Source organism: Mustela lutreola, chromosome 1 (genome assembly GCF_030435805.1).
Source record: "Mustela lutreola isolate mMusLut2 chromosome 1, mMusLut2.pri, whole genome shotgun sequence".
In the NCBI taxonomy this organism is placed as follows: Eukaryota; Metazoa; Chordata; class Mammalia; order Carnivora; family Mustelidae; genus Mustela; species Mustela lutreola.
In genome coordinates, this window is record NC_081290.1 from 112521488 (window position 1) to 112546464 (window position 24977).

Genomic DNA, 24977 nt, shown 5'->3' on the forward strand with positions numbered 1-24977 from the left:
GTCGTAAGCCACACACACCCTTTTTGGATAGTGTCAGGCAGAGTTGCTAAAGGGATCGAGACCTGATTTTCTGCCCCTTTCATAAACACACACATTGGCAGGATCGGGCTTTCTTACATGCTGCTTTGGGCAGGCATTTCTCTCCCCATCTCTCCATGGAGACAGAAAATTAGTTCTGTCAAAGTTAATCTGAATGCATTTACAATCAGCCAAGCTTTAATTTTAGTCTGCTTTTGTGATTACTTCCTTGGATTTGTATAAAGAATTTTCGGATATTTTTAATACCGAATCTTCTGGGTCGCACTGTTTTCCCTGTTTTCTAACTCTTACCTGTACCTATAGATCCAGGTGTCCAAAAATGCCATGAAAATTGTCCTGAGGGGAAAATGGTAAGTTGGTCTCTTCAACGATATATCAACTCGTCTATTATTTTAAAATGATTTCTTCTATTATTTCTCATGGACACTGATCCAATTGGTGTAGCTCCTTACAGATCCATCATGACCAAGAAGTATTTTATTCAACACAGGAAAACGTCTTTTCCCCTCAAACATACATTTAAATTGTTAGTCTATTTAGTCATTGGCCCTTATATGTAGCAAAAGAGACCTTTAAAAGCATCCAGACATTTATTTTCATTTTACAAATGAGGAAGGTGAAGGGCACAGTCATCAGACTCCCAGTTAGCATTCTTTTCTGTTTACCACGCCATCAAAAAGCGAAGTTTATAGAATGCCATGAATTGGTATATTCCGCATCATAAACAATATGTGACCACAGTGTCATTATCGTGAAAAAAAAATTCATTGAAAACATCAAAACTCTACAATAAAAAAATGTGATGTTGTGATGTGTGCCCATGCTTGTAGGTGCCCCGAAAGGCTCTCTTTGATTACTGTGTAAATGGTAAATAGAAATCCATATAGTTTCAAGTCTGATTCTACATCTGCTAATTGGATTTTGCCGTATGGATTTAGTAAGCCAATATTCATGTTCTTAAGTAAACATCTCCCAGAACGCATGCATATGACAAAGCTGATTTTTCTTTCGATTGCTAGAATCAACGACTAAATCAGAGGTAGGCCAAGTTGACTTTGCAAAAGTAATCTCAGTTATAATGAAAGGACTTTAGACTTATTTTAGTATCAGCCTTAGAACGAATGGAAAGAAAACAGAAATGTAGACTCCTAAAGGTCTTCCAAGGGCAGAAATTCATCTCTTTTCCTGACAGGAATACCCACATTATTCTGAACCGTTCTGTTTTACATCTAATTCCTAGCTGACAAGTGTCCGTTTTTCATGCTTATTCATTCGTCACCCTTGTGTTCTCTGTGCCTGCAAGGCATCCAGCCTGCCTTCTATCACATCTCTGCAAATGATAAAGGATATGCTTAAAATGTTACCCACCCTCTTCTCTCAGAGTAATGCGGAGACACTGAAACGAGGAGCTGCCTTGCTGGACAGCCACAATATATCCTATGCTCATTACACAACCTGAAAGCTAGAAGAGAGGTTTTATGGCAGAAATTAAAAGGATTTTTCAGGAAGAAGTATTGCCTCGTGGGGGGGTTCAATGTGAGATCATTTTAGAAATTACATAAAATTTATATGGAGTTTAAAGCCAAGCCATTAAAATGAAATAATTATCGGGCATTCAATGATGGTTCAGTTAATCCGGCCCCTCGAAGCGCGTGCCTCTGAGGTGTGGTCACCATTCTCAGTTAGGAAACAAGTGTTCTCGTGAGATGTGCCTTCATATGGCAGGAATTTGAAATCCATGCCAAAAACTACACTATATCCTGAGAATTAGAGCATGATGCATTCAGACCCATCGCCCCTTAATGGTACTGCTGACTCCTGTCACCATAACATTTGGCAAAAAAGCAGTAGGTTCTCATGATGGTCGTATTCCCAATTCCTGTGCACTGCTCAGCACAGCTTGGCTTCCGCTCGCTCTGCAGGCCTAAATTTCCCAAACCAATCTGTGCTTTGTCCCTCTGAGCCTTTCCCTGCCTTTGTCCTGCCTCCCAACTTCTCAAAACGTTTTTCTCCTCTTCGCTCCTCCGACACATGTCTGTTTGGTTCCTCTCTTGCCTCTTGGTTCATGCCATGTCACTTTGCTGGCAGTCTTTTCTCTAGAACATTGTGTCCTGCTTGTTGAACATAGTCTTTCCCCTGGTGACGTCATCTAATCCAGTTCCCATGCTTTAGACATCTCCTAGACAACGAACCACAAATCTCCTATGAGGATGTTTTTTTCTAAGTTCTAAGCCAGTGGTTCTCAACTTGGGGTGGATTTTGCTCACAGGGGACATTAGGTGTCATCTGGAGGCATTTATTTCACGCCAGCTGGGAAGGGTGCTTCTGACTTTTAGTGGGTGAAAGTCCACCTATGCTGCTATCTGGCTGTGGACAGGACAACCTCACAACAGAGAATTCTCTAGCCCCAAATATCAGTAGCACTGCAGCTGAGAAATCATGATCTGAATTTATCGCACTTTCCATCTGAATATCCTACAGACACACCAAACTGAACCTCTACCAAAATACATTGCTATCTTTCCCTTCACTTTCCTGCCTAATTTGGTACTATTTCACCTAGTAATGGTACCATCTTAACAACTGCAATAGAATACTAAGAATAGACTTTTAGTCTTGCCTCCTAGCACTTTCCAAATACATGGGTCTTTCTGAACGTATGATCCTTTTATTCCTAGACTCTGTCTCTTCCTCTTTCTCCTATTGCTTTCTCCTCTTCACTATGAGTAGCTGAGTTCAGGACCCCATCATCCCTCCTGGTCTACTCAGATGGATCCCTAACTACTATCTGTCTCTTTACCACCACCTCAATCCATTTATGACAATGCAGGCAATGTGACGTCCAATCGTCTTCCTTTGGTTAAAAGCTTTTGAGGGTTTGTCAGTCTTCAACATGGCAGAAGGGCCTTGACTGGTAGACCTCTGATTACCTTTCTAGTTTTGTGTCTGTATCTTACACATCATCCTCTTAAGTACCTAATCAAATGTCAACCAAAGCACGTGATTAACAAATATTAAAAGAATTTGTTTTAACTATTCGGAGACATATGTGCCTCCCTCCTACTCTTAGCCCTACGTTTTGTGATATGCCAATTAATTTAACCAAGAGTGAGTTGGTAGGTTCTTTAATTTAAGAACTAATTCCAGTAATTATTTCTTCACCTTACCCCACCCTACATCAGATGGGAGTTTTTCAGAATGATTTTTTTTTTTTTTTTTTTTTAACAAATGAGGTATATGTTGTCAAGTACATTTTATCCCATAAAAGTTGTTCATTGCCGCTATTCTTTAAATTGGTATTTGGCATTTTGCTGAAATTTTATCTTAATGCAGATCCAAAACAAAGAGGAGTTATGATAGTATATTTGCTGCCAAAGTGGGCCCAAAGAGAAGCCTCTATGTAAGAAAAGACAGAGTAGAAAAGTTTGGTTTTTTAAATTTTATTTAATTGTATTTTTTTCAGTGATCCAAAATTTATTGTTTATGCACCACACCCAGTGCTTCATGCAATACATGCCCTCCTTAATACCCACCATTAGGCTCAGCCAACCCACAGCCCCCAACCCCTCCCCTCCAAAACTCTCAGTTTGTTTTTATCGTTTGTGTTGGAAGGACACAGATTTACCAAAAGATGTGTGAAAGGGATGTGTACAATAGCAAAAGATGTACAAATTGGGGCTCAGTGTGTTCTTTTTGTTGTTGCTTTTGATGTGTATACCTATATTACTTACTGCAATAAAAACACTTAGAATGAGGGAGTCCTGACTGGCTCAGTAGGTGGAGCTTGGAACTCTTGATCTCAGGGTCTTCAGTTCGAGCCCCACCTGGGGTATAGAGATTACTTAAATAAATAAAGCTTAAAAATATATATTTTAAAGAACCCATTTAGAATGAAGATAGTGACGTGTGAATTTTATGCTTTTGATTGGTGGGTACCATCCTTCATTTATCACTATGGTTATTTTGGTTTTTATTTCGCTGGAATGATCCATAATAAACCTAACAGGTTTTTATTTTTATTATGGATTATTCTTTCTTTTATTATTTTTTATTATGTTATTTTAATTACCATACAGTATGCCATTAGTTTTTGATGTAGTGTTCCAAGATTCATTGTTTACATATAACACCCAGTGCCCCATGCCATTTGTGCCCTCCTTAATACCCTAATGTAGCTTTGATTATTTTGCTGTAAGGCTTTGGAGTAATTTGATAGACCTGTTTCTTATGTGTAAAATAAGGACATGGTTTTGATAATTTATAAGTTCTGATAATTATGTGGATTTATTTATTTAAGTGTTTATTTCTGCAATATACTCAATTTCTCAATAATCAAATTAGAAGTAGCCTTCTGCCAGAAATTCCATCACCATTTAGAGTCTCTTGTCTTACCTCGGATCACACAGATCCATAATTTTCTCACAACCCATAAACTCTTGAAAGTTTTCTTATGCCAAGAAATTTAATAAATGACAAGTATGTAACAATAGATTTTTCTCTCTGTCCATTCTTCCAGATGGTGCTTTTTGATAGCTCCTTGAAAGACATTAGGGATATGACCTCCAGAGTCTTGGGTTTCCACCCATAGTTCAATAAGCGAAAATGGTACTTTTAGATTCTTATGCCTTTATCAGGGCCATGGAATGAAAGGTTAGAAGCATTAATTTATAATCAAATTCAACTGGGTAAAATTTCAATAATTTTTCATTGGTAGGAGCTGAAACTATACATGTATGAAATAAAATATTTGGTATTTTTAAAAAAATTAATGTTGTTTCAAAGCTCTATGGCTGAATCATTTATGTTTTAACTTTGGTGTTTAGAATTACAAACTGATTTCTGATATGTTTGTAGCCACCTATAACAATTTTTAAAAGTCTACTACCTATAACTATCTTAGCAACTATAATTATATAAATATGTAGTTAGGCCGTTGGTATATTTGGGCAAAAATGACCATTTGATCTTTTAATTAAAGAATGACTACATAATTACATACTGAGATATTTTTAGATTTATACCCATAGTTCCCCTTTTTCTTGCTTCCTGTTTGAGACACCAGAAGAAGTTACATACATTCTTTCAGGACTCCAGCATTCTTTTACCCACTTTAGCAGAAGTAGTTAATAATCTCTGAATTTCATGTTTTCCACCACACATGCTATAATAACCCAGATTATGGTACAATACTAACAATGTGTGATTAAAAAAATAAAAAGATACATAAGATACTAAGCTGGGATATTTTTACAGCGTTTTCCATAAATGACTAAATGTTAATTATTAGTTTTCTCATGTATTTTGTTACCTGTGCTTTCCAGATCTACGGAAGACATTTGAGCAGGAACCCCTGGGAAAGGAAGTATCCTTGGAACAGGAAGTGTTGCTCCAGTGTCGACCACCTGAAGGGATCCCAGTGGCTGAGGTGAGTAACAAAAATTCTTTGCATTTAGCTATTGGCACTAAGTTGTTCTAACAGAGGCCTAATCCATGGCTAATGGTGCAGTGAATTAGGGTATGGCATGATGAATGGTTGGTAATGGAGTCCTAACTGCCTGCTGCTGGCAAAATAGATTGATTGGGAACTGATTAATGACTTGGGAGTCAATTAGAATGCCCCACTGGACAAAGCCACAGGCAGCTTGGTTTAATTTTGTCATTCTCTTTCAAGAAATCAGAAACATTGCTTTATTTTATCTGGCATTTATCATATAGCAAAGTGATAAGATAATGATGTACTATCAATTTTATTATTGTCCTTGATGATATGCAAAAAATGTAAAAAGGGTGTGTGTGTGTGTGTCTGTGTGTGTCTGTGAGCCTGTGCACCCCACATATACATTTCTTTTTCCATGATGTAATCTAAAGGCCATATCTACACACCATGAATAAAAACATGCTTGAGAAATAACAAGTGTTTCTTACCATGAGCTTTCCATCAGGCTCCTCATTTTCATTTTTTGTTTTTGCTAAAACAAAGCCTATTGATTGTTAATGAAGCATGACAAATCAGATACATACCATGTTTTTCATTAGCACCAAACCATACAGTGTCCTTTGGAAATGTCTGTCTATGGGGGATTGACCTAGATGGCCACAAGAGAGTACCATGCCCTCCTTGAGCCATTTCCTATCATAAAGCATATTTACTGAGGAAAATCATCTAATACCATGTCTTTCATTTGTTAACAAATAACTCTAAACTCTCAAAAATGTTACCTTTTATGATTATTAGGAGACCTCCTCATAGGCATCAAATACTGTTGTCCTAGCTAATCTGGTATTTTGTGGGCCCAGAAACACTTCAATTTGACAAGTGACATATATTACTGCCAACTTGTTGGTCCTTGTAACCTAAAAACTATATTTAGTCCTTTGGAATTTTTACTCTTTATTGAATGTATGGAAAGAGGCATTTTTCAGTTGCTGCAATTTGGGCCTGCATATGGGCCCGCTTAATTTTTTTTTTTTTTTTGTAAAAATAAGCCCTGAATCCTTCCTATCTATGAAATTCGAAACAGATATTATTGACACATCATTGTACAAAAAATGTTTCATAGTTGCATACTTACTATCAGATTTCTCATAGTTTTTCAGTCTTTTGAAGGTTGAAGCAATGGTGGGAGTCAGCTCAAGGAACTGGTCTCACAACAAGAAGATTAATTGCTCTTTCCAAATTATTATTAATAATATGAACTAGAAATTTAGGCAAGGTGCTTGGAAAACAACTGCGTTTTTTTTGTTTTTCTCTCACAGGCGTTTATATCTCTCCATTGCCAATGCAAAGACTCAAAGTAGCACTCTTCATGAAACTTTTTGTTTTACTCTGAAAGAGGAGAATTGTTTTTTGCCTGCTAAGTGGCATCCCATGGTACTTTCTAGCAGTGCATTAGAAACTTTGCATGATCATAGCTGTTTTATCCAACCACATCAAGACTTTATTTTCTAACACTGATATATAATATGATTTAGTGTGATGAAAGAGGCAACTCTTCTCTATTCAGTATTTCTTTTCACTTATTAAAATAGTGCACCTGTCTCCCTAATTGTATTTTTTAAAATTCTAAAACAAACCTTCATTAAACTTCTTTAAAGACCAAAATATATTCTGAGTAGGGTGGGTATCCATAACCTCATTTTTTTTTTATACAGCATATGTTTTTTTTTTATTTTTTATTTTTTATAAACATACATTTTTATCCCCAGGGATACAGGTCTGTGAATCACCAGGTTTACACACTTCACAGCACTCACCAAAGCACATAACCTCATTTTTACCCAACATTTTTTACAGATTGCTGATCCCTGCAAAGACTTTCAATGACAAGATCCTAGTAATTTTTTTCATTTTTTTAGCCTCTCCAAGAAAGTGGTTCACTTTGTCAAGGAGTAAAGATTCATGACTGAGAACTAATTGGCTGTGAATTTTATTTGTATCATCAGTGGGGAAGAGACCAATTAACACTTGGCAAGCTCAAAATCATATACCCATTTGACATTCAAAGAACTATATTTAATGTGGCTTTTTTTTTTTTTTTTTTTTTTTTTTTTTGGAGTCAGAAGAGACATCAAACAACCATGCTCAAGAGCAGGCTAATAAACTCCTAGGTAGATTCTATCCAACACCCTTAGAATCACTAAGATCAGAAAGCTAATAAATACCTTAATGGGACACATTACATGGTCAGTTGCTTAAGAGGGGTAAGATCAAGAAAAAAGAAAGGAATGAAATGTTAACCTGGTGAATTAAAAGATTGTAAGATTATTTTAATTTTATGATGAATGCATTCATTAATTAATATTTACATTTTTTGAAGACTCTAGAGCATAAAAATTGCATAGAATGAAATATTGAGCTTACAGATCAATTCTTGAGCTTTCCCATAAATAAAATCAGCCCTTAAGGTATCAGCCATACTGGCAAGAATTCATGCTTCCTTTGCATCCAAGGCAAATGGTTCTGAAAATCTCCAGTGGTAAATTTCCAATGAATACATGGCTGACCAACTCAGTTGATCTTTGTTTTGTAAGTATGTGTCTAGCTCCATTGAAGAAGTAGTCAGGTACATTATTTGCAGAACACGAGGTGGTAATTATTTTCTTCCTTCCCATCAAGTCAATAAATTTCTAAAGAACTCCACTAATCTTCAATTACAGTGATATCACTTTTGATATAAATAGTGGCAGAGGCATTTCTGAGGTCATAAATAACATTTAACATTATCCCCTGTTTTGCCTTTAGTCACCACCATAGAATGTTGAGCTAATTTCCTACAGAACTCTAGGTGTGAACACATGCATCACCATTTTTAACTTTTTGACTTTGGGCAAGAGTATTTCAGTCCTCTGTACATATGTTTTCTGAAATATAAAATAGAGATAATAATAATAATAATAATAGTATCTATTCAGAGTGTACTTTGGGAATTTAAATGAGATGGTACATGTGAATCACTTAGAACATGTTGAAAGTTCAAGAAACATCAGCCACTCTTTGTAGTATTATTATTATATTATCACCCATTGATTCACAGAAGACTGAATTCAATCTCTTGAATTCTGAATAGTCCCTGAGCCCATTGTACCTGTGCTGGTGCTGTGTGGGCATGCAGAGAGGAAGCTTCTGTGCTCTGAAGAACCACCACCAACATGCCCTCCCGTATTTTCTAGCCAGGGCTTTGGATAGAGTCCATAAAAGCTACAATGAAGATAGCATTATAAGCTTTAAATCAGGAAAAGCCCTCATTTATATAAATATCTACTTTTTAAGAAAAAATTTATTTATTTATTTGAGAGTTGGGGGGGCAGAGAGAGAGAAAGACTCTCAAGCAGACTCCCCACAGAGCGTGGAGACCGATGTGGGGCTCAATCCCAGGACCCTGAGTTCATGACCTGACCTGAAATCAAGAGTTTTGGTTGCTCAACCAACTGAGCCACCCAGGTGCCCTGTATGTAAATATCCATCTTACAGATGCCTTGTTCATGTAAATCACTACAAGTCCTGACATGCTGCTGTCCTTTTTCTGATTTTTAAAGTTACTATTGTCCACTTAGTCATCACAGTCCCAAGAGCCCACGTATTTTATTTCAAAGAGGCAATTTGGGCTGAGGCTACTGTTGGTAGTTCTCCTTTTCAGGGCCAAAGGAAAGAGAGTGACAAAATTTCAGAGGAGGGAAAGACCAATCCAGATTTCTTGTATTCCCATCTCTACAGGCAATGACTCTTTTGACTAAGAACTCACCTTCATATTTATTGGGGAGGGAAAAAAATATTACGCTGTGGGCACTCCAGGATAAAGTACATGGGTTTCAGCATTCTAGGCTTGATGTTCCCCCTCTCTGATCTTCTTGCCAAGCCCTTTCTTTCTTTCTATCAACTTTATTTATTTAAGATATTTGACAACTATACAAATTCCTTAGCATGGGGGCAGAGTCTGAAGGCCTTGTGATGTTCCAGGTATAAACCCTTTAGCTGCTGAATCAGAGGGTGGCCCAGGGAGCCCTCCAGTATTGGGAAGGAGAGGGGGAGCATTCAGTTACTTCGAAGCACATACAGAATTAGTTCAGAATTTAACACCTGCTATGGATGACCCAATGGGGCTGGCCCCTATATACAAGGATTTTACATAGCCACAGCCACTACCTTTGTTGAAACATATCTGTTGACTTCTGTGCCTGCCTAAACTGTAAAGAAATAAGGAGCAAAAAGGGGGTTCCTCATGTTTTATCTCTAATACCAGCAGACTGAATCTACTTAGTAGATTCTCTGACTGTATTTAATTAAACAAGGAAAGAGTCCCTGTTGGCTGTGACTACAGTTTAGGAAATGGAGATAAAACTTTGATTCCAAATGGGTGTGTTTGTTACCCCTGAAGATACAACCCGATTGACAGAACTCAGTGTAAGGTTAGGTGATCCATCAGTCTGAAGCGTAAGAACTAATTTCCAATCTACTAGGATCACAAGGGTGGGGGAGGGAGCTCATGGGAGTTACTTTAGTTCAAGGAATATAGGGCAGATTAGTCATACTCATATTAAAATTAAGAGTAGACTAAATGAGAGAAAGAAAACCAACTCCAAGAAACACTTTAAAATGGTATTGCCCACTATTTTGTTTTTTGCTAAGACCAAGCCAAAACTATAATGTTTTTCTTGCATTTCAATAGACGAGCCTCCCCGTCTCCCTAAAAAAGCCAGAAAACTAATGCAGTCATGAATGGGTGCGGGGTCGCTCCAGTGGCATAATAGCAGCACTCTGTGAAATGAATCCCTCTTTGAGCATCTTAGTTTATACCTAGAAAATGTTGCCGTCACATGATGAGGCAGAATTATACTCAGAGATACTTTATTTCATGAGACAGATTCTGTCTTTTGGAAAGTACTGGGATCAAAACATCAATGGATACAAGATTTGTTGGCATGGCAGAAGGAGCAAAACTGAATTTTTCACTAAAGCCTGTGATTTGTATCACCTCTAACAAGGGGATAATTGCTTCTCTAATTATAATTGAGCTATTTCTCATAGGAGTTTAATTGGAGGAACAGGGCACAATGTTCAACTTATTGACCCACTTGTGCTTAGAAACCATCATTTTATTTATCAACATTTGCATCTCTAATTAGCAAGTGGAAAAATAGGGGTTGAAGTGCAAAAGAATAGATTATTTTGCTGAGTTTGGTCTTGATAAGGAGGGAACAGATTTTTTTAAAAGCTAATACCGCCAGGGCAAAAAGCTGCTGGCAGCTCGAGGCTCTGCCAAATGTGCAGCATCAGGTGGCACTCCGTCTAATTGATTACTAATATGGCCGCTGAACATTTTGTTTCATGAGAGGTGTGCGTGTTTCACTGCCGTTCTCTCATAATTGGAAATTCATGTTGATGCATTTCCATGCAGATGCATTGTCTTCCGAGCTGTGCTTTCTATTCTTTGCAGGCGAAAGAGCTTTGGAGAGAAAAGAAGAGCTTGAATACAATTCTGGGGGGAGATACTACTTTCGGTGATCAGTAGAATCTGCTGGAGTTTTCTCCTAGCATGGGCATAGCAACAAGAAGGGTTTTTTCTTACGAGCTGATTGAGAGCCTTGCAAACAGTTCTGCACAAGCATTAGGTTCCCTAATGATTAGCAGTCAGCTTGCAAGCTTTGCATTGGTGCAGTCAACAGTTGTCAGCATCACCTCTTTATCATGGTTACCCCATATGCTTTACTTCCAGTATCTGCCTCTAGTAGTTATACACAGAGATCACCAGAAAGCCAAATAATCGTGTAAACCAAGTGAAAAAGAATAATAAAGTTAAATGATGCCAACATCAGTTTTTCAAAAAACAGTAAGAAATTATAAACCTTTTCTGGACTTATAACACATTTGTGGCTTCACTTGGGCACATATGTAGTGGTTCCTTTGAACTATAGTACAACATGCACTTTTTATTTTTTAATTATTATTTCCTTGATTCAAGAAATATTTATTGTCTACTCACTGTGTGCTGCATAATTTTCTAGTATCCAGGAGTTACAAGTCAGCCAAAGTCCCTAATGGGTTAAAAGAGAAAAAAAAAAAAAGGACTAAACAGGAATAGAAATAAATGGCCAAGATGCCATCCGATAATTGCCAGTGAAAGAAAATAAGACAAGGTCATTTTGAGAGGTTGATGGTTGTTGGGGATGGGAAGTCACTTCAAAGTCAAGGAGAATCTATCCGACATGAGGTCTGAGTGACAGGAGAGAGCCAGTCATGAAAAGATTTGGGTCAGGCCATTCCAGGCAGGGGGAGCAAAGCACCCTCAGAAGGAGTGGATGTGGCTGTATGATTTACAAAGAGGCCAGTGGCCCAGACACGCAGTGAAGCCGTGAGGAGGGCAGGAAGTCCTTTAGTCAGAGGGAAGAGGACAAGTTTGTAGACTGACAGACATGGTAAGTAGCTTGGATCTATCTGCGAATGCAGGAAGAGCCATAGAGATTGTAAGTACAGAATTGTCATGTTGCAGGAAGAGCCATAGAGATTGTAAGTACAGAATTGTCATGTTGCGGTATATTTGTTTTTCAAAAATCATTCTTTCTGCTGTGTGGAAAATTCATTTTTGTAGGGTGAGGATGAAAGCAGGGATCCATCTAGGGGACCTTGCCCTAACACAAGCGAGAGAAAATGGTTGCTTGTCTCAGTGTAAAAGGAAAAGAGATGGAGAGAGATGGAGAAATAAAAGAAATACCTTGATTTCTGTGGGGATAAAAAATTCTGAACATGACTTTTAGATTTTATTTTATTCAATGAATAAAACCTAGAAGCTATTTGGTCTTCCACGGGAAAGGAAAATTTTCCATGCTAAAGTGTAGCACATCCACTAGAGAGAGCTTTTCTTAGATGACCTAAAATCAGTGATCAACAGACCTCAGCTGTTTTCAAATATAATCCCTCTCTCTCAGTGGCACTTTAGCACCAGGCAGTGACCTAGACTGTGTCTTTAATCACAGGGCGAGATGGTCTTTATTTCCATGACCTTTATTTCTTGAGAAAAGTATATGTTTCTTCAATAAGTTCTCTTGCTTTGGAATTTCTTTCAGTGATTCTCCCCATTTGCCTACAGGCACTACTTACTATAAACTCACTGGGGATTAAGAAATGGCAGTGCTAGAGAGCAGAAAGCCAGTATTTTCTAAAGATGACCAGATTTGGTAAGAGTCCCACTTTTACTTGGTAAATAAGAAGAAATGCTAGGAGTTCCTTTTGCTGAAAAGCAAATTTGTAGTGAAGACTGTTTAGGAACTAACAATGGACTTGACTCGTCAATTTATGTTTGCTTTGCCCTAAAAAAAATTAGCATTTTAAGAATATTTCAGTGCCATTTTGCTCCCATGGAAGAGATTACTTAATAGAGTCATTCTACCTTGGGCATTTTTGGTGGCTGTCACTATTAGTTAATTCAGTAGTTCGTTAGGTCAATGTGCTTTTATCTTCTCATAGTTGAACTTAGGCTTTAGGAATGAAAGTTTTCAGATTTCAAGACAAGTTGCCTCCGCAGTATGGTCTGTGTACATTCAGCTCTCAAAAGCAATGAGCCAGACATATGTGCAATTAAGGGAGTGTTTCCTCAATAGGAAAACAAATTCCTTTCTTAGCAAATTCCTTCTCTTTGCAGGAGTTACAACTGAGCAAAATGTCACTACATTTACCACTTGCTTTTTTAAATTCTTTAGCTTTTTTTTTTTTTTTTTTTTTTTTTTACAATTGTCTAAAGATACAATTTCAACATGCTTGAAGACCAACACTTTTTTTTTAAAGCATAAAAACACACTCATAAACCCATTGAAACGTACAGAGTATTTTGGACAGTAGTCAACACAGAAGTGAATAAGCATCTTATTTTATTGCAAATCTGATAAGCAAATGGGTACATAAACAAAGTAATCTCTATTCTGGACAGCAGAGAACATCTGGAACAATATCTCTACAATAGCTCTGCAGGTGGTGAGAGGTAGAGGTAGAAAGCTCGTGTCATTGTGCACACTTTTTTTTTTTTTTTTAAGATTTTATTTATTTATTTGTCAGAGAAAAAGTGAGCGAGAGCGAGCATAGGCAGACAGAGTGGAAGGCAGAGTCAGAGGGAGAAGCAGGCTCCCTGCAGAGGGCAAGGAGCCCGATGTGGGACTCGATCCCAGGACGCTGGGATCATGACCTGAGCCGAAGGCAGCCGCTTAACCAACTGAGCCACCCAGGCGTCCCGTGCACACTTTTTTTAATGGCCTTTTGCTTCTTGTTTTTAAGGCACTTTTTTAGCCACAACTTATGGGTATAGAACATTTGTTTGCCTCCTATAGTGAAGACTTTCTTAGTCATGCAAGATGGAGAGAAACTGTTGCCACTGTGAGAAATCAAAAGAAAGTAATTCTGGGATTTTAAACTCTGGAGCAATTGGAGCCAAACCCTATGTAGTAAAAGTCTCCAGAAGGCTATTAGCTATGGACATCTTTTAGAATTGCCAAGGCCTTACTAGTCAAAGTGTGATGAGGTGTAGATTGTCTGTATAGACATGACCTGGGAACTGATAGAAAGGCAGAATCTCAGGCCCCATCCCACCACACCCACCCCAAATCTGTATTTTTAGCAAGAACGTGAGAACTAGTCTGCATGCAGTACTGCTTCTCCAACGAGGATACTATTGGGATCGCCTGGGAATTGGCGGGATGTGCCGTGATTCTTAAATCCAACAAAGTTTGAGAACCGCTGGTCTAAAGGGCAGTGTTAAAACAAATACAGAAAAACCTTCAAACCTGTCACTTCCAAACTGGTCAGTAAACTTGGCAAACTCCCAGCATCTAACGAATGCTCCTTCTAGAAGCTTGGCTTGGCTCAGTGCACATTTGATAATCACCCCATAATTGCTTTTCCCATTTGTTTGATTAATGTACCTGCATCCGACGACGCTGGGCTGAATCCCCACTCTCTTAGGGGTACACACTCTTCTCAGCTCTGTTGTGACATTCTCATTTTTGGTGTTCTGACCCGAGGGGCTCCAGTTTGAGTTCAACAGAATAACCTTTTCTGATAGATGTGGGTTTTTCTAGCTAATGGTTGCTGGACTCACTTTTCATGTTGGGTGGCATGTGGCAGTTTCTCTCTGTTAATTAGAACAAATGTGCCAATTATGTTAATGTTTCTCCCGATACCAATCAGTGAATAATTAGACACAACACATCTGTCTTTCACAGGGGAGTAGAATAGGAAAGAAAACTGCAAGGTGCTTTGTTCTGTATTATTGACATAAATGATTAAACAATTCCTTAACCAATCACATTGTTAACAAGTTCATGTATCTAAAGGGCAAAGGGCACCAGTAGCTTCTTCAAGGGAAGCTGAGCACCACTCATTGTTAGCAATTTTATGACCAACTATCTCTAAAAAGATCTCTGTGAAGAATTTAATTGATCCTCCTTCCCTTTTTTTTTTTTTTCAAAGTTTTGTTGTCGTATCAGTAAATCCAGGTATGTCATTTACCCTGAACGACAAAAAGAAACATGTTCTTAAGTAGAAGTATTTAAAATTCTCAAAAAGGATTCAGCTTTATTGATAGAAAAGATAACACTGAAAAAAATCACAAAACTCAGCCTGTAGGATTATGTTGAAGGTGTTCTAACAATACGTGAATCACCAACAGATTTATAATTTGTTATAATTTCTGCTTATGTGTCTCCATGTACCTTAACTTTGGAAGCTTTTTGACTATTGGAAAAATTTATTTTGCTACTGTTACATTGTCCACTGTGGCCCATACATGGCCTGGTTTTACAGAGATGGAGTTTAGCCAAATTATTTCCTAATATAAGTAATGCCTCTACTCTTGTGTTGATTCTGGCAATAGGAAGATGAGACATATGAAACCAACACATGGGTCTTCCTGAAGGTAGTCAGAGCATAGTGTAGGTATGCTTTTCCATAAAGCTTTTTGTGTAAAGTATATGTATTCTAGCAAATATGGTTCATGTCCCTAATGTTTAATAATATTCAACTATGTACTTTTATCATCTAAACACCATCGTTGTTATAATGTCTATATTATTGTGGTTTCAGATATTTTGTCTCCATTGTTGTTTTAAAGACAGTTGGTCAGAAAATAAGAATGGAATTATTTTTTACTATGTTCGGTTATCCAGCAAACTTCTGTTGTAGTGTTCAAGGATTCATTAATACCCAGTGCTCAGAATGGAATTTAGATTGTAAATTATTTTTTCTTACTGTGGCACTGATTTGCTTAAACAAAATGTAAAAATGACTGAAAGCAAACATTTACTATGTTTGGAAATAGTTATGATTGCTAATACTAGTTAGTGCCAGGAATTCCGAAAGAGCCCCTGATAAATGCATTGTCCTGGGACATATTCTTTGTGCCTGAGAGCTGGAATGGATGAGGCAACAAGGAAGAGGGCATGGTTGTTGATTTATTTTTATTTCATCATTTTGTCCAAATATTTGTGTTTTACTTTTTAAAGTAAAACATGAACATAGTTAGACTTTGCATAATTTTAGTAGCAAACCATGAAACAAATTACGTAAAGATAAATAATGTTTGAAAAATAATTATTTTGTGTATACACAAAATTTATTTTTATTTTATTTATTATTATTATTTATTTATTTTATTTATTTATTTATTTATTTAGATTTATAAACACAAAATAATTTTGTGTTTACTCTTAACATTAGAAGTTTGGGGTTCTGTTTTAGTTAGGTAGCTTAGCTTTTATGATGCTTAATTAGAAAGAGGGAAGGGGAGTGAATGAAGGTGAGAAAATGAGTGTGGGAAGTAAAGATTAAACTGGAGATTAGAATTTATCCCATATTTAATTATGAGCTACGAATGGATAATCCATTGGGAATGTAATCCACTTTTCTCTGCCTTTGCTGATGATATAAATCAAAAATTAAATTTAAACTGAAGAATAAAGTTTTTAGGGGAGAGAGTTGAAACATGAGGTTGTTGAATACTGAAATGCCTGTTCAGAAAAGGTTTTGCAAGCCTGAGCTGTTGACAAATGATCTCCATGTTTTGCTGCAAAACTTTTTTTTTTCCCTGACAGCACTTATATAGCCAATAGTTCTGAATTTTATAAAATATCAGTAACAGTAAAGCTATAAAACCATGCATCTAGGAGACATAAAAAGCAGTTGATTCTTAAATCACACCACACACAGGAAGAGATGGCAGTTTTATATATCTTTCCAGGGAACACACAATATGGGGTCACTCTGCCCCAGTCCTGAAACTTATAATCAAATTGGGAATCACTCATCTTCATTAATAAAATCATGTTAGTGTTTTGAGAACTCTCTGCCAGACTGAAAGCATCAATAGAACTGAAAGACCTAACTGTTGGAGGGATTTCTAAACATTTTATCCTCCTAGAAGAGTTGGGAACCAATTCTCCTATAGGAAGGCTAGAAATATGACCTCTCTTTTGGTACATACACTAGAAGGGACTGAAGCTGTAAATAAGAGGAAACTTTCCTCACTGGGAGAGTTGTATGAATGAAGACTTGTAAACTAATACCAATAGCCCCATGCAGTGGAAATTAAAAGAATTCTCCCAGTTTTTGTTTTTCCTGATTAGTAGTATGAATATGAAGATATGTACTTCTTAATAGAGACACTAAGGAACACTGAATCATCAACATTTCAAATACATTTATGCAGATACAGCTCTGTTTGGGGTAAACTCAATCTTAGAGAAGAAGCAATTAAATTAAATTTATCACTTGCCTCCTAATTCCAGGTGCTTTCCCTTCCATATCTCATTAAATCCTCCTACAACGCTAGGTGGGATGGTCCTCCCCTCTGTACATGTGAACATCGTGCTTCTGGGAGCTTCCAGCCTACGCAAGGCTGCAAACGTAGCAAGTGGGAGGACCTGGCTACAGAGCCAAGTCTGGCAACTCCGAAGTCCATATTTTTTCCTATAACAAAAAATAAAATAAAATAAAATAAAAGCCTTATGGACTGTATGTTTTGGAAATTCAGTTCATTAAAATTACACAGATTGTGTATAGCTGTGTTTGATTGATTTTCATGAGCTAATCAGATAGTATCCAGACAAAAATATCTTTGAGGGGAAAGTCATTTATTTAAAAAGTGTTAGATCATCTCATCAGTTTTCCAAAAGTAGGATAAAAATGTTGATTTTTGTTGTTCGTTGTTATTATCTACACACACTTCATTTTAAAAATGAAAATTTTTGAATGTGAAAGAAAAATTAAACTCAACTTCTGGTCCATTTTTTTTTAGAAAAATGTCAATAATTTTTAAACATATTTCATTTGGTGATGTTCAGGAAATTTCTTGCAAAATATTTTCCTAAAATGAAATTAATTGGTATGTCTCTCTCTACTTTCTCTCATTCTCTCTCTCTCTCTGTCTTTATGTATATATAAACAGAGAGAGAGATAGATAGATAGATAGCATAAATACACACACACACACACTTGCCCAGGTCACATGTTTTTCATTTGCTTGTTTATCATAGTAATGTTTTTAGTTCTGTGACAGGCAGTATTTTGCAGTACCTAGAAGTCATATTTCAGCTTCTAGAAATCAAAATATATGCATTGCTAATCATCGATAGAATCCAACATTGTGATTGTCTAAAACTTTGAAAGTCGTAATTATTAAATATTTTGTCTGATTTTTAGTACCTGCAATAATCCTCAGTGTATAATAGCTGTTCGGGGGTACTCAGTGAGTAAACTAATTTTAGGTAGATCCTACTGAGTTTTATGCATCCCATGTCTTTGTTTCTTCTCTCTGAATGTGGCTACATATCTCAGTTAAGAGAATGCCTCTTTACATAAACTTGCTGCTTCATAGCAGTAGTTTTATTTTCTGTTTGGGCACTCATTCATGCCTCTGTTCTCATATTCATTCATTCTTTCACCACACTTCAGTCATGGAGGCTTTATTTCTGCTTCTCAAGCAATGACTTTTGTCATTCCTCTTCCCTGTACCTGGAATATCTGGCTCATTATGGTTGGTTTTTTCTAGATATTCATGTCCTAGTGCTCAGTCAGCTCTACAGAGAGGCTTTCCCTGTCAACCAAAAGAAGAGTGAGCAAAATATAGCCTGCAGACCAAATACGGCCCACCACCTGTTTTTGTAGACAGTTTTATTGAATACAACTATGCTTATTCATTTACATATTGTCTATCCTACAATTTAGAAATCTTGACATACAAGACCTACAATACTTAGTATACGACCCTTCACAGAAAATGTTTTCTGACACCTGATCAAAAACACTGTATAACAATTTTTAAAAAAATTTTCTAGCCCTAGGGACATTGAAATTATCCAGTATATTTATATTGTTTATATATTGCCTTCTGTCTTGGGAATTACTTGGAGGGCAGACTTTTCTGTTTGGTTTATTGATGCGTCACAGGTGCCAGGAATAGTGAGGTCATGTAGTAGATACTCAGCAAATATTCATTGGATAAACAATAAATAACATTTTGAACATCTCTGCTAGTATACTGTGCTAGATACAAAACTAGATACAAAACTAAACATATATATTCAGAGATGTTCAAAATGTATCATATTGGAGATATTACATACATATAAGCAATCATGCTGTCCTGAACTCCCAGGTACAAATTACACAAATCATTACAGTACAGTATGACAGATGGTTTGATAAGATTGCTTCAGCTGCACATAAAAGGAAAACAGACAAAAAGGGCTTAAGAATGAAAGTGCCTCCTGAGGTGAATATTGAAGAACAGGTAAAATTCTCTCAACAGAAAAGGAGGAGAAAGGCATTCTGGGTAGAGTGACAGAAAATGCAGTGAGTGGCCATGTTAGTGATGATCCCATGCTAAGGAAACTTCAGGAAGCTCATATGTCTAGAGAGTAGTAGTAAGTGATCAAGGTGAAGCTAGAGCAATAATTGAGGGCACTTGTAAAAGATTTCACGTGAAGTTTGGATTTCAACCTAGAAACAGTGACACAATGGAGAACATTTTAACTGAAGTTACTGTTTTTAAGATTTGTTTTTTAAGGGCTCCTGGGTGGCTTAGTGGGTTAAAGCCTCTGCCTTCAGCTCAGGTCATGATCCCAGGGTCCTGGGATGGAGTTCCACATCGGGCTCTCTGCTCAGCGGGGAAACTGTTTTCCCCCTCTCTCCTGCCTGCCTCTCTGCCTACTTATGATCTCTCTCTCTCTGTCAAATAAATAAATAAAATCTTTTAAAAAAAAATTCTTTTTTAGTAAGAATTGTTGGAATTAAAGTAGTATCACAGTACTTAGGAGTAGAGGTAGAGGAGAGGAGCCAGGTTTGAAAAACCATTTTCAGTATCATTCATAACTGAATAAAATAGTTTTTGAAGAAAGGTACAAGAGGATTCCTGTAAGCTCTGAGTGTAGGATTGGGAGGGTAATGACTCCATAATTAAATAGGAAACCAGGAGGACCACGTTTATGGAGAGGGGGATAATATGAGGAGATACTGAGATCGATTCAACACATGTTCTGCTTTTCATTTTTGTTGAGCATTCAGATGGAGTTATCAAGAAAGTAATTGAAAATATGAATGGAACTGAACAAACATTGGGACTGGAGTTAAAGATTTTTTAGTGAACAGCCATGAGGGTGAAGGAGATCACCAGCGCATATAGGCCAATGGTTTCAAACCTGGCTCTGCATTAGCGTTACCTGAAGCGCTTTGAAAAACACCAGGGCCGGGACGCCTGGGTGGCTCAGTTGGTTAAGCAGCTGCCTTCGGCTCAGGTCATGATCCCAGCGTCCTGGGATCAAGTCCCACATCGGGCTCCTTGCTCAGCAGGGAACCTGCTTCTCCTTCTGCCTCTGCCTGCCATTCTGTCTGCCTGTGCTCGCTCTCTACCCCTCTCTCTCTCTGATAAATAAATAAAATCTTTAAAAAAAACAAACAAACAAACAAACACCAGGGCCTGAGCCCTTCATAAGCCCCATTCAGTCAGAACCTCTGCAGGGGGCCGGGCAGGGGTGGGGTAAGAACAGGTCTTACAACCTCCCTGGGTGATTCTGATGTACCAAGTTGGGAACTACCGCTATAAAATTAAAAGGAGAGAAAATGAAAGAGAGAGCCCTGCATAGGACAATGTGAGCCATGGTGGATAAAATGAAGGGACCAAGGAAAGAGGTTTGGAGAAGGACAGTTAATTACGTGACATGAGAGGGATATAGGGAAAGATGATGCTGTTGGCTTGTTGGGCGGGGCAGCGGGGGAGGCCCCCGGTCACCTCTGCGAGTGTAGTTTGAATGGTGAGCGTGAATCCAGACAGCACTCAATTGAAGCTCAGTGGGCAGAGGAAGAGATGAGGACAGCTTAGCCACCGAGGGACCGAGAGGAGACGGAAGTGAGGCTGCGAAGAGCAGGTGTGTCACAGAGTCATTTCCTTGTTGGTTGGTTTTTAGGATGGATAGGAGACATGGGTGTGTGTGTGGGTGACCTGACACAGAAGGAAGAAACAGCTTTGAGAGGAGTTTATACCTTTGGCCTTATTTGGTCTGTTTAAAAAACAAACAAACCAATAAACAAAAAGACGTATGTCATCTGCTTAGATTAAGCAGGATCACAAAAACATCCAGTAAATATGTTGATGACCTGGGACCTCAGGAAGTCAGAGCGGGTCAAAGTGAGCAGTGAGTGCAGCTTTTGAGTGTGAGATTGTGTGAGGAGGAGGTGGGAATTGGCCTCGCAAGTGGGGCAAGCGCCTTCTGCAGAAACTGGCTCTTTTTCCCATTTCCTAACATTTTTCACAAGAGGAAGATGACCTTATTTGTGTTTGCATTTTCCTGATTGAACGTTGAACAAAGTCTCACAATATGAAGATTGCCCTTTACAGAACGATCTCACGTTGCTCACCACCCTTGCTGCGGAGCAGGTTGCCTAAGAAAATAACAGCCCGCAGAGTGTTCAGTTAGATTGAACACAGGTGAGTCATAACATATGGGTATGTGCACAAGGAAGGGGTTTTTTTTTTAGGGATAGAATTTGATGGAACACTGTTAGTAAAAAATATGTACATTAAAAATATTTTTAAGTATCTTTCATTTTTGCACTAGATGTTCCTTTCGCTTATTAAACTTAAATTTTACTTTGTAAACATCTTTGAAACTAGTAAAGACACTAAATCAGATAGTGTTCTATTATCATATATTATGTTCAGGAACCCATTAGTGGCATAGGAGGGACTCCTTCAATTTTGATGAATGCCAAGAATTGTAATGACCTGATTTGCAGAAGAATTTGTCACCCTGTCATTATAGGCTTTTCCTCTCTCAAATACCACACTAATCTTCCCGATTAGCTTGTCCCCAACTTGGGCCACCCTAGAGGCTTTTATATTCTCATATAAATGTATCTTGGGAACATTGGGATGCAGGAGATGCCTTCATTTTGAAAAGCAGAGGGCACGTTTTCAGGGCAGTTGGTTTTAGGATGAAGTGTATATGAAGTTAAAGATATAAATACAGATTTCCCTTAAATATCTTTTTGTTTCTGCACTCCTTAGAACATTTTTGTATATTGCTGGTTACTTGATTTCCAGCTTGAAATCCACATACCTTCATACTCTTCTTTAAACTGAAAAGAGTTTTCCCTTAGTCGTTTATATGGCAGTGTAATACTTTATATGGTTTAGGTCAAGATGCTATATCTCAGGTCATTTGCATGTAAAGAGAACCCTGTATTGATGGGATTAAAAACTTGCCCCCTCCTAAAGACATTTCAGGTCACTGCCAAAAATTGGGGTGCATCTTCCAAGAGCAAGGATTTTTTCCTGATGCCCCTGAAATCAAAGCACACCCAATCAGTTGTAATGTTGGCTCTGAAAGTGAACCTGTGCTGGTCCTGTTAAGATTGAGCAGGGTGGTGGTGATACTAGAGATTGGGGCTGATGGCCCTTTCCTAGGGTCACACTGCTTCCCGACAGAGCCTAGCTAGAGGCTAGCCCAGGTCCATGTCCTGCAGTAACTAACATGTTCTTGGTGTCCTAGCTTCTGCTAGCTACCACCCTGTGATCTGGAGCCCCCTCCATGGGTGCTTATGTCTGCTGCTCTACAGTGGCTTCCTCCCAGTTCTTGTTTCTGTAGGCAAACAAGAACTCAGGGCTCAGGCAGTCCAGCATCCAGATCTGTGCTCCTCCATGAGCTTTGTAATCCCACACCAGTTACTCTTTCTGAACTTCATTCTCCTCATCTGAAAAATGGGTCTATACATACCTCCCTCACAGGGCAGTCATGAGGAATAGAGATCGTGTATCTAGAGTACCTCGCTCGGTGCCTGAAATACTCCATACCAGCCCATTGGTTTCTCTTTTTTCTCTCCGCACCAACACATTTCATCCTGCTCACCCCCTCACTGCCCTCCCAATTTTAGGGCAGGGAAAATGTTCTGCTTTTGAACTCTTTCTTAAAGATTCACACTTGGGACCACAGGGCAACTGTCACCCTAAAGGATGGCAGTTATCCTATAACCACAGCATGAGCCATAATATCTACCTTTCCTTTCCTATTGGACCAGTCCAGCTGCCCCAGAATCTTCTCTGAGTAGAGAGAAAGAGAAGCAGAGAAGAGAGTTCAGGACAGTCACTCCTGAATTGGGGGCCATAGTGAGAGCAGAGATGACCAGAAGGAAACTCCCTCTTTTGGGAACCTGGATAAATGGTTAAATCCAAAGATGTGTTTGCTGTTTTCTGCAGGCGGGGGGTGGGGGGGTGGGAGGGAATTGGATAGAGACCAGTGTCATTAAAAGAACAAGTGATGACTATATATATATTTTTTTAAGATTTTGTTTATTTGACACACAGAGATAGAGAGAGCACAAGCAGGCAGAGTGGCAGGCAGAGGGAGAGAGAGAAGCAGGCTCCCCACCAAGCAAGGAGTCTGATGTGGGACTCGATCCCTGGACCCGAGTGTCCATGAGCATGAGCCAAAGGCAGGTACTTAACTGACTGAGCCACCTGGGCTCCCCAACTGATGACCATTTTATGTTATCTATTCATCACTTCCCCCCTAGCACACAAATGGGTAACCTGTGATTTCTAAGAGCATAATCCAATTTGGAGGCTGCATGGGTCCAAATAATAAAAACAAGAAATGGCTTATTACTAAAAAGAGAGGGAGAAGGGGAGATGGCGGATAGACTGGACATCATGGGGTACCAAGAGAGAAAGGAGTGTGTCCAAAAAAAAACATATTTCATTAAGTAGACAAATGTAAAATTATTTTCATGTTATGAGGGTTAAGTTGTTTATGGAAAATAAGAATATGCTTGAATCATTTATTCCTTAGACTCTTTAAGAATCTTTTCTTTTTTAGAATATTAGTATTGAGGGACAGCTGGGCGGCTCAGTCAGTTAAGCATCTCCCTCTAGGTTTTGACTCAGATCATGATCTTGGGGTCATGGGATTGAGCCATGCATTGGGCTCTGCAGTCTTCGGAGAATCTATTTAAGATTCTCTCCCTCTTGGGGTGCCTGGGTGGCTCAGTGGGTTAAAGCCTCTGCCTTCAGCTCAGGTCATGATCCCAGGGTTCTGGGATCAGGCCCCACATCGGGCTCTCTGCTCAGCGGGGAGCCTGCTTCCCCCCTCTCTGCCTGCTTCTCTGCCTACTTGTGATCTCTGTCTGTCCAATAAATAAATAAAATCTTAACAACAACAACAACAACAAAAATATTCTCTGTCTTTATCTGTCGCTCCCCCACTCGTGCTCTCTCTCTCTCTCTCAGATTAGTAATATCTTTCAAAAAAAGAATATTAATATTTAACATAAAAACTTGAAACCTGACCAAGTGGCTGGTTCTGTATTTGGAGCCAGTTTCATGAAACCAGTTGTAAGCTGTTCTTTTTCTTTTGTCTCTACATATTATATTGAGTTGTAATTATGACTTAAAAACACATAACAAATATTTTGAATGTTAAAAGAAAAAAGAACAAGCAATGATGACTAACTTGAAGTTGCAGGAAAACACAACTGGGAAACTCAGATAAAATGAAAAGTATAAAAATGTGGGTGGTCTGGGTCTAGGTAAAAGTAATAGTAATATATAAATTGCCTCTCGTTTATGCCTGATTATGAAGTACAAGAATAACTTTCTCAAATTAATCTTGCTAAAATTTCTTTTATTAAAAATCTTTCTTACTCATACTTTCAAGAATGAATCTAGTGTGATGATTTGCTTGTAATCTAAAAAAAATTAGAAAATAATATTTATGCAGACTGATTAAAATGCCATGTTATACTTTCTCTAAAGCACACACATGCTAATGACATCTCTAGACATGGATTCACAAAATTTAAATGGAAATATGTATTTAGGTTTAGCATACAAACTAGATTGGCCAATTTAATACTTAATCATTTATATATTGCTAGTGCAGTCTTAAAGAGTTGTAATCTAATGGTGAGT

General features: G+C 38.1%; 1 protein-coding gene across 2 annotated transcripts in view; it reads left to right on the forward strand.

Annotated features, from left to right (window-relative positions):
* Positions 1–24977, forward strand: part of UNC5C (unc-5 netrin receptor C) — a 369403-nt gene that overhangs the window by 263374 nt on the left and 81052 nt on the right. For both annotated transcript variants that reach the window (XM_059172547.1, XM_059172551.1), the window contains exon 4: positions 5361–5464. In XM_059172547.1, coding sequence (XP_059028530.1) covers positions 5361–5464 — 104 coding nt within the window. The remainder of the gene's footprint in view (positions 1–5360; positions 5465–24977) is intronic.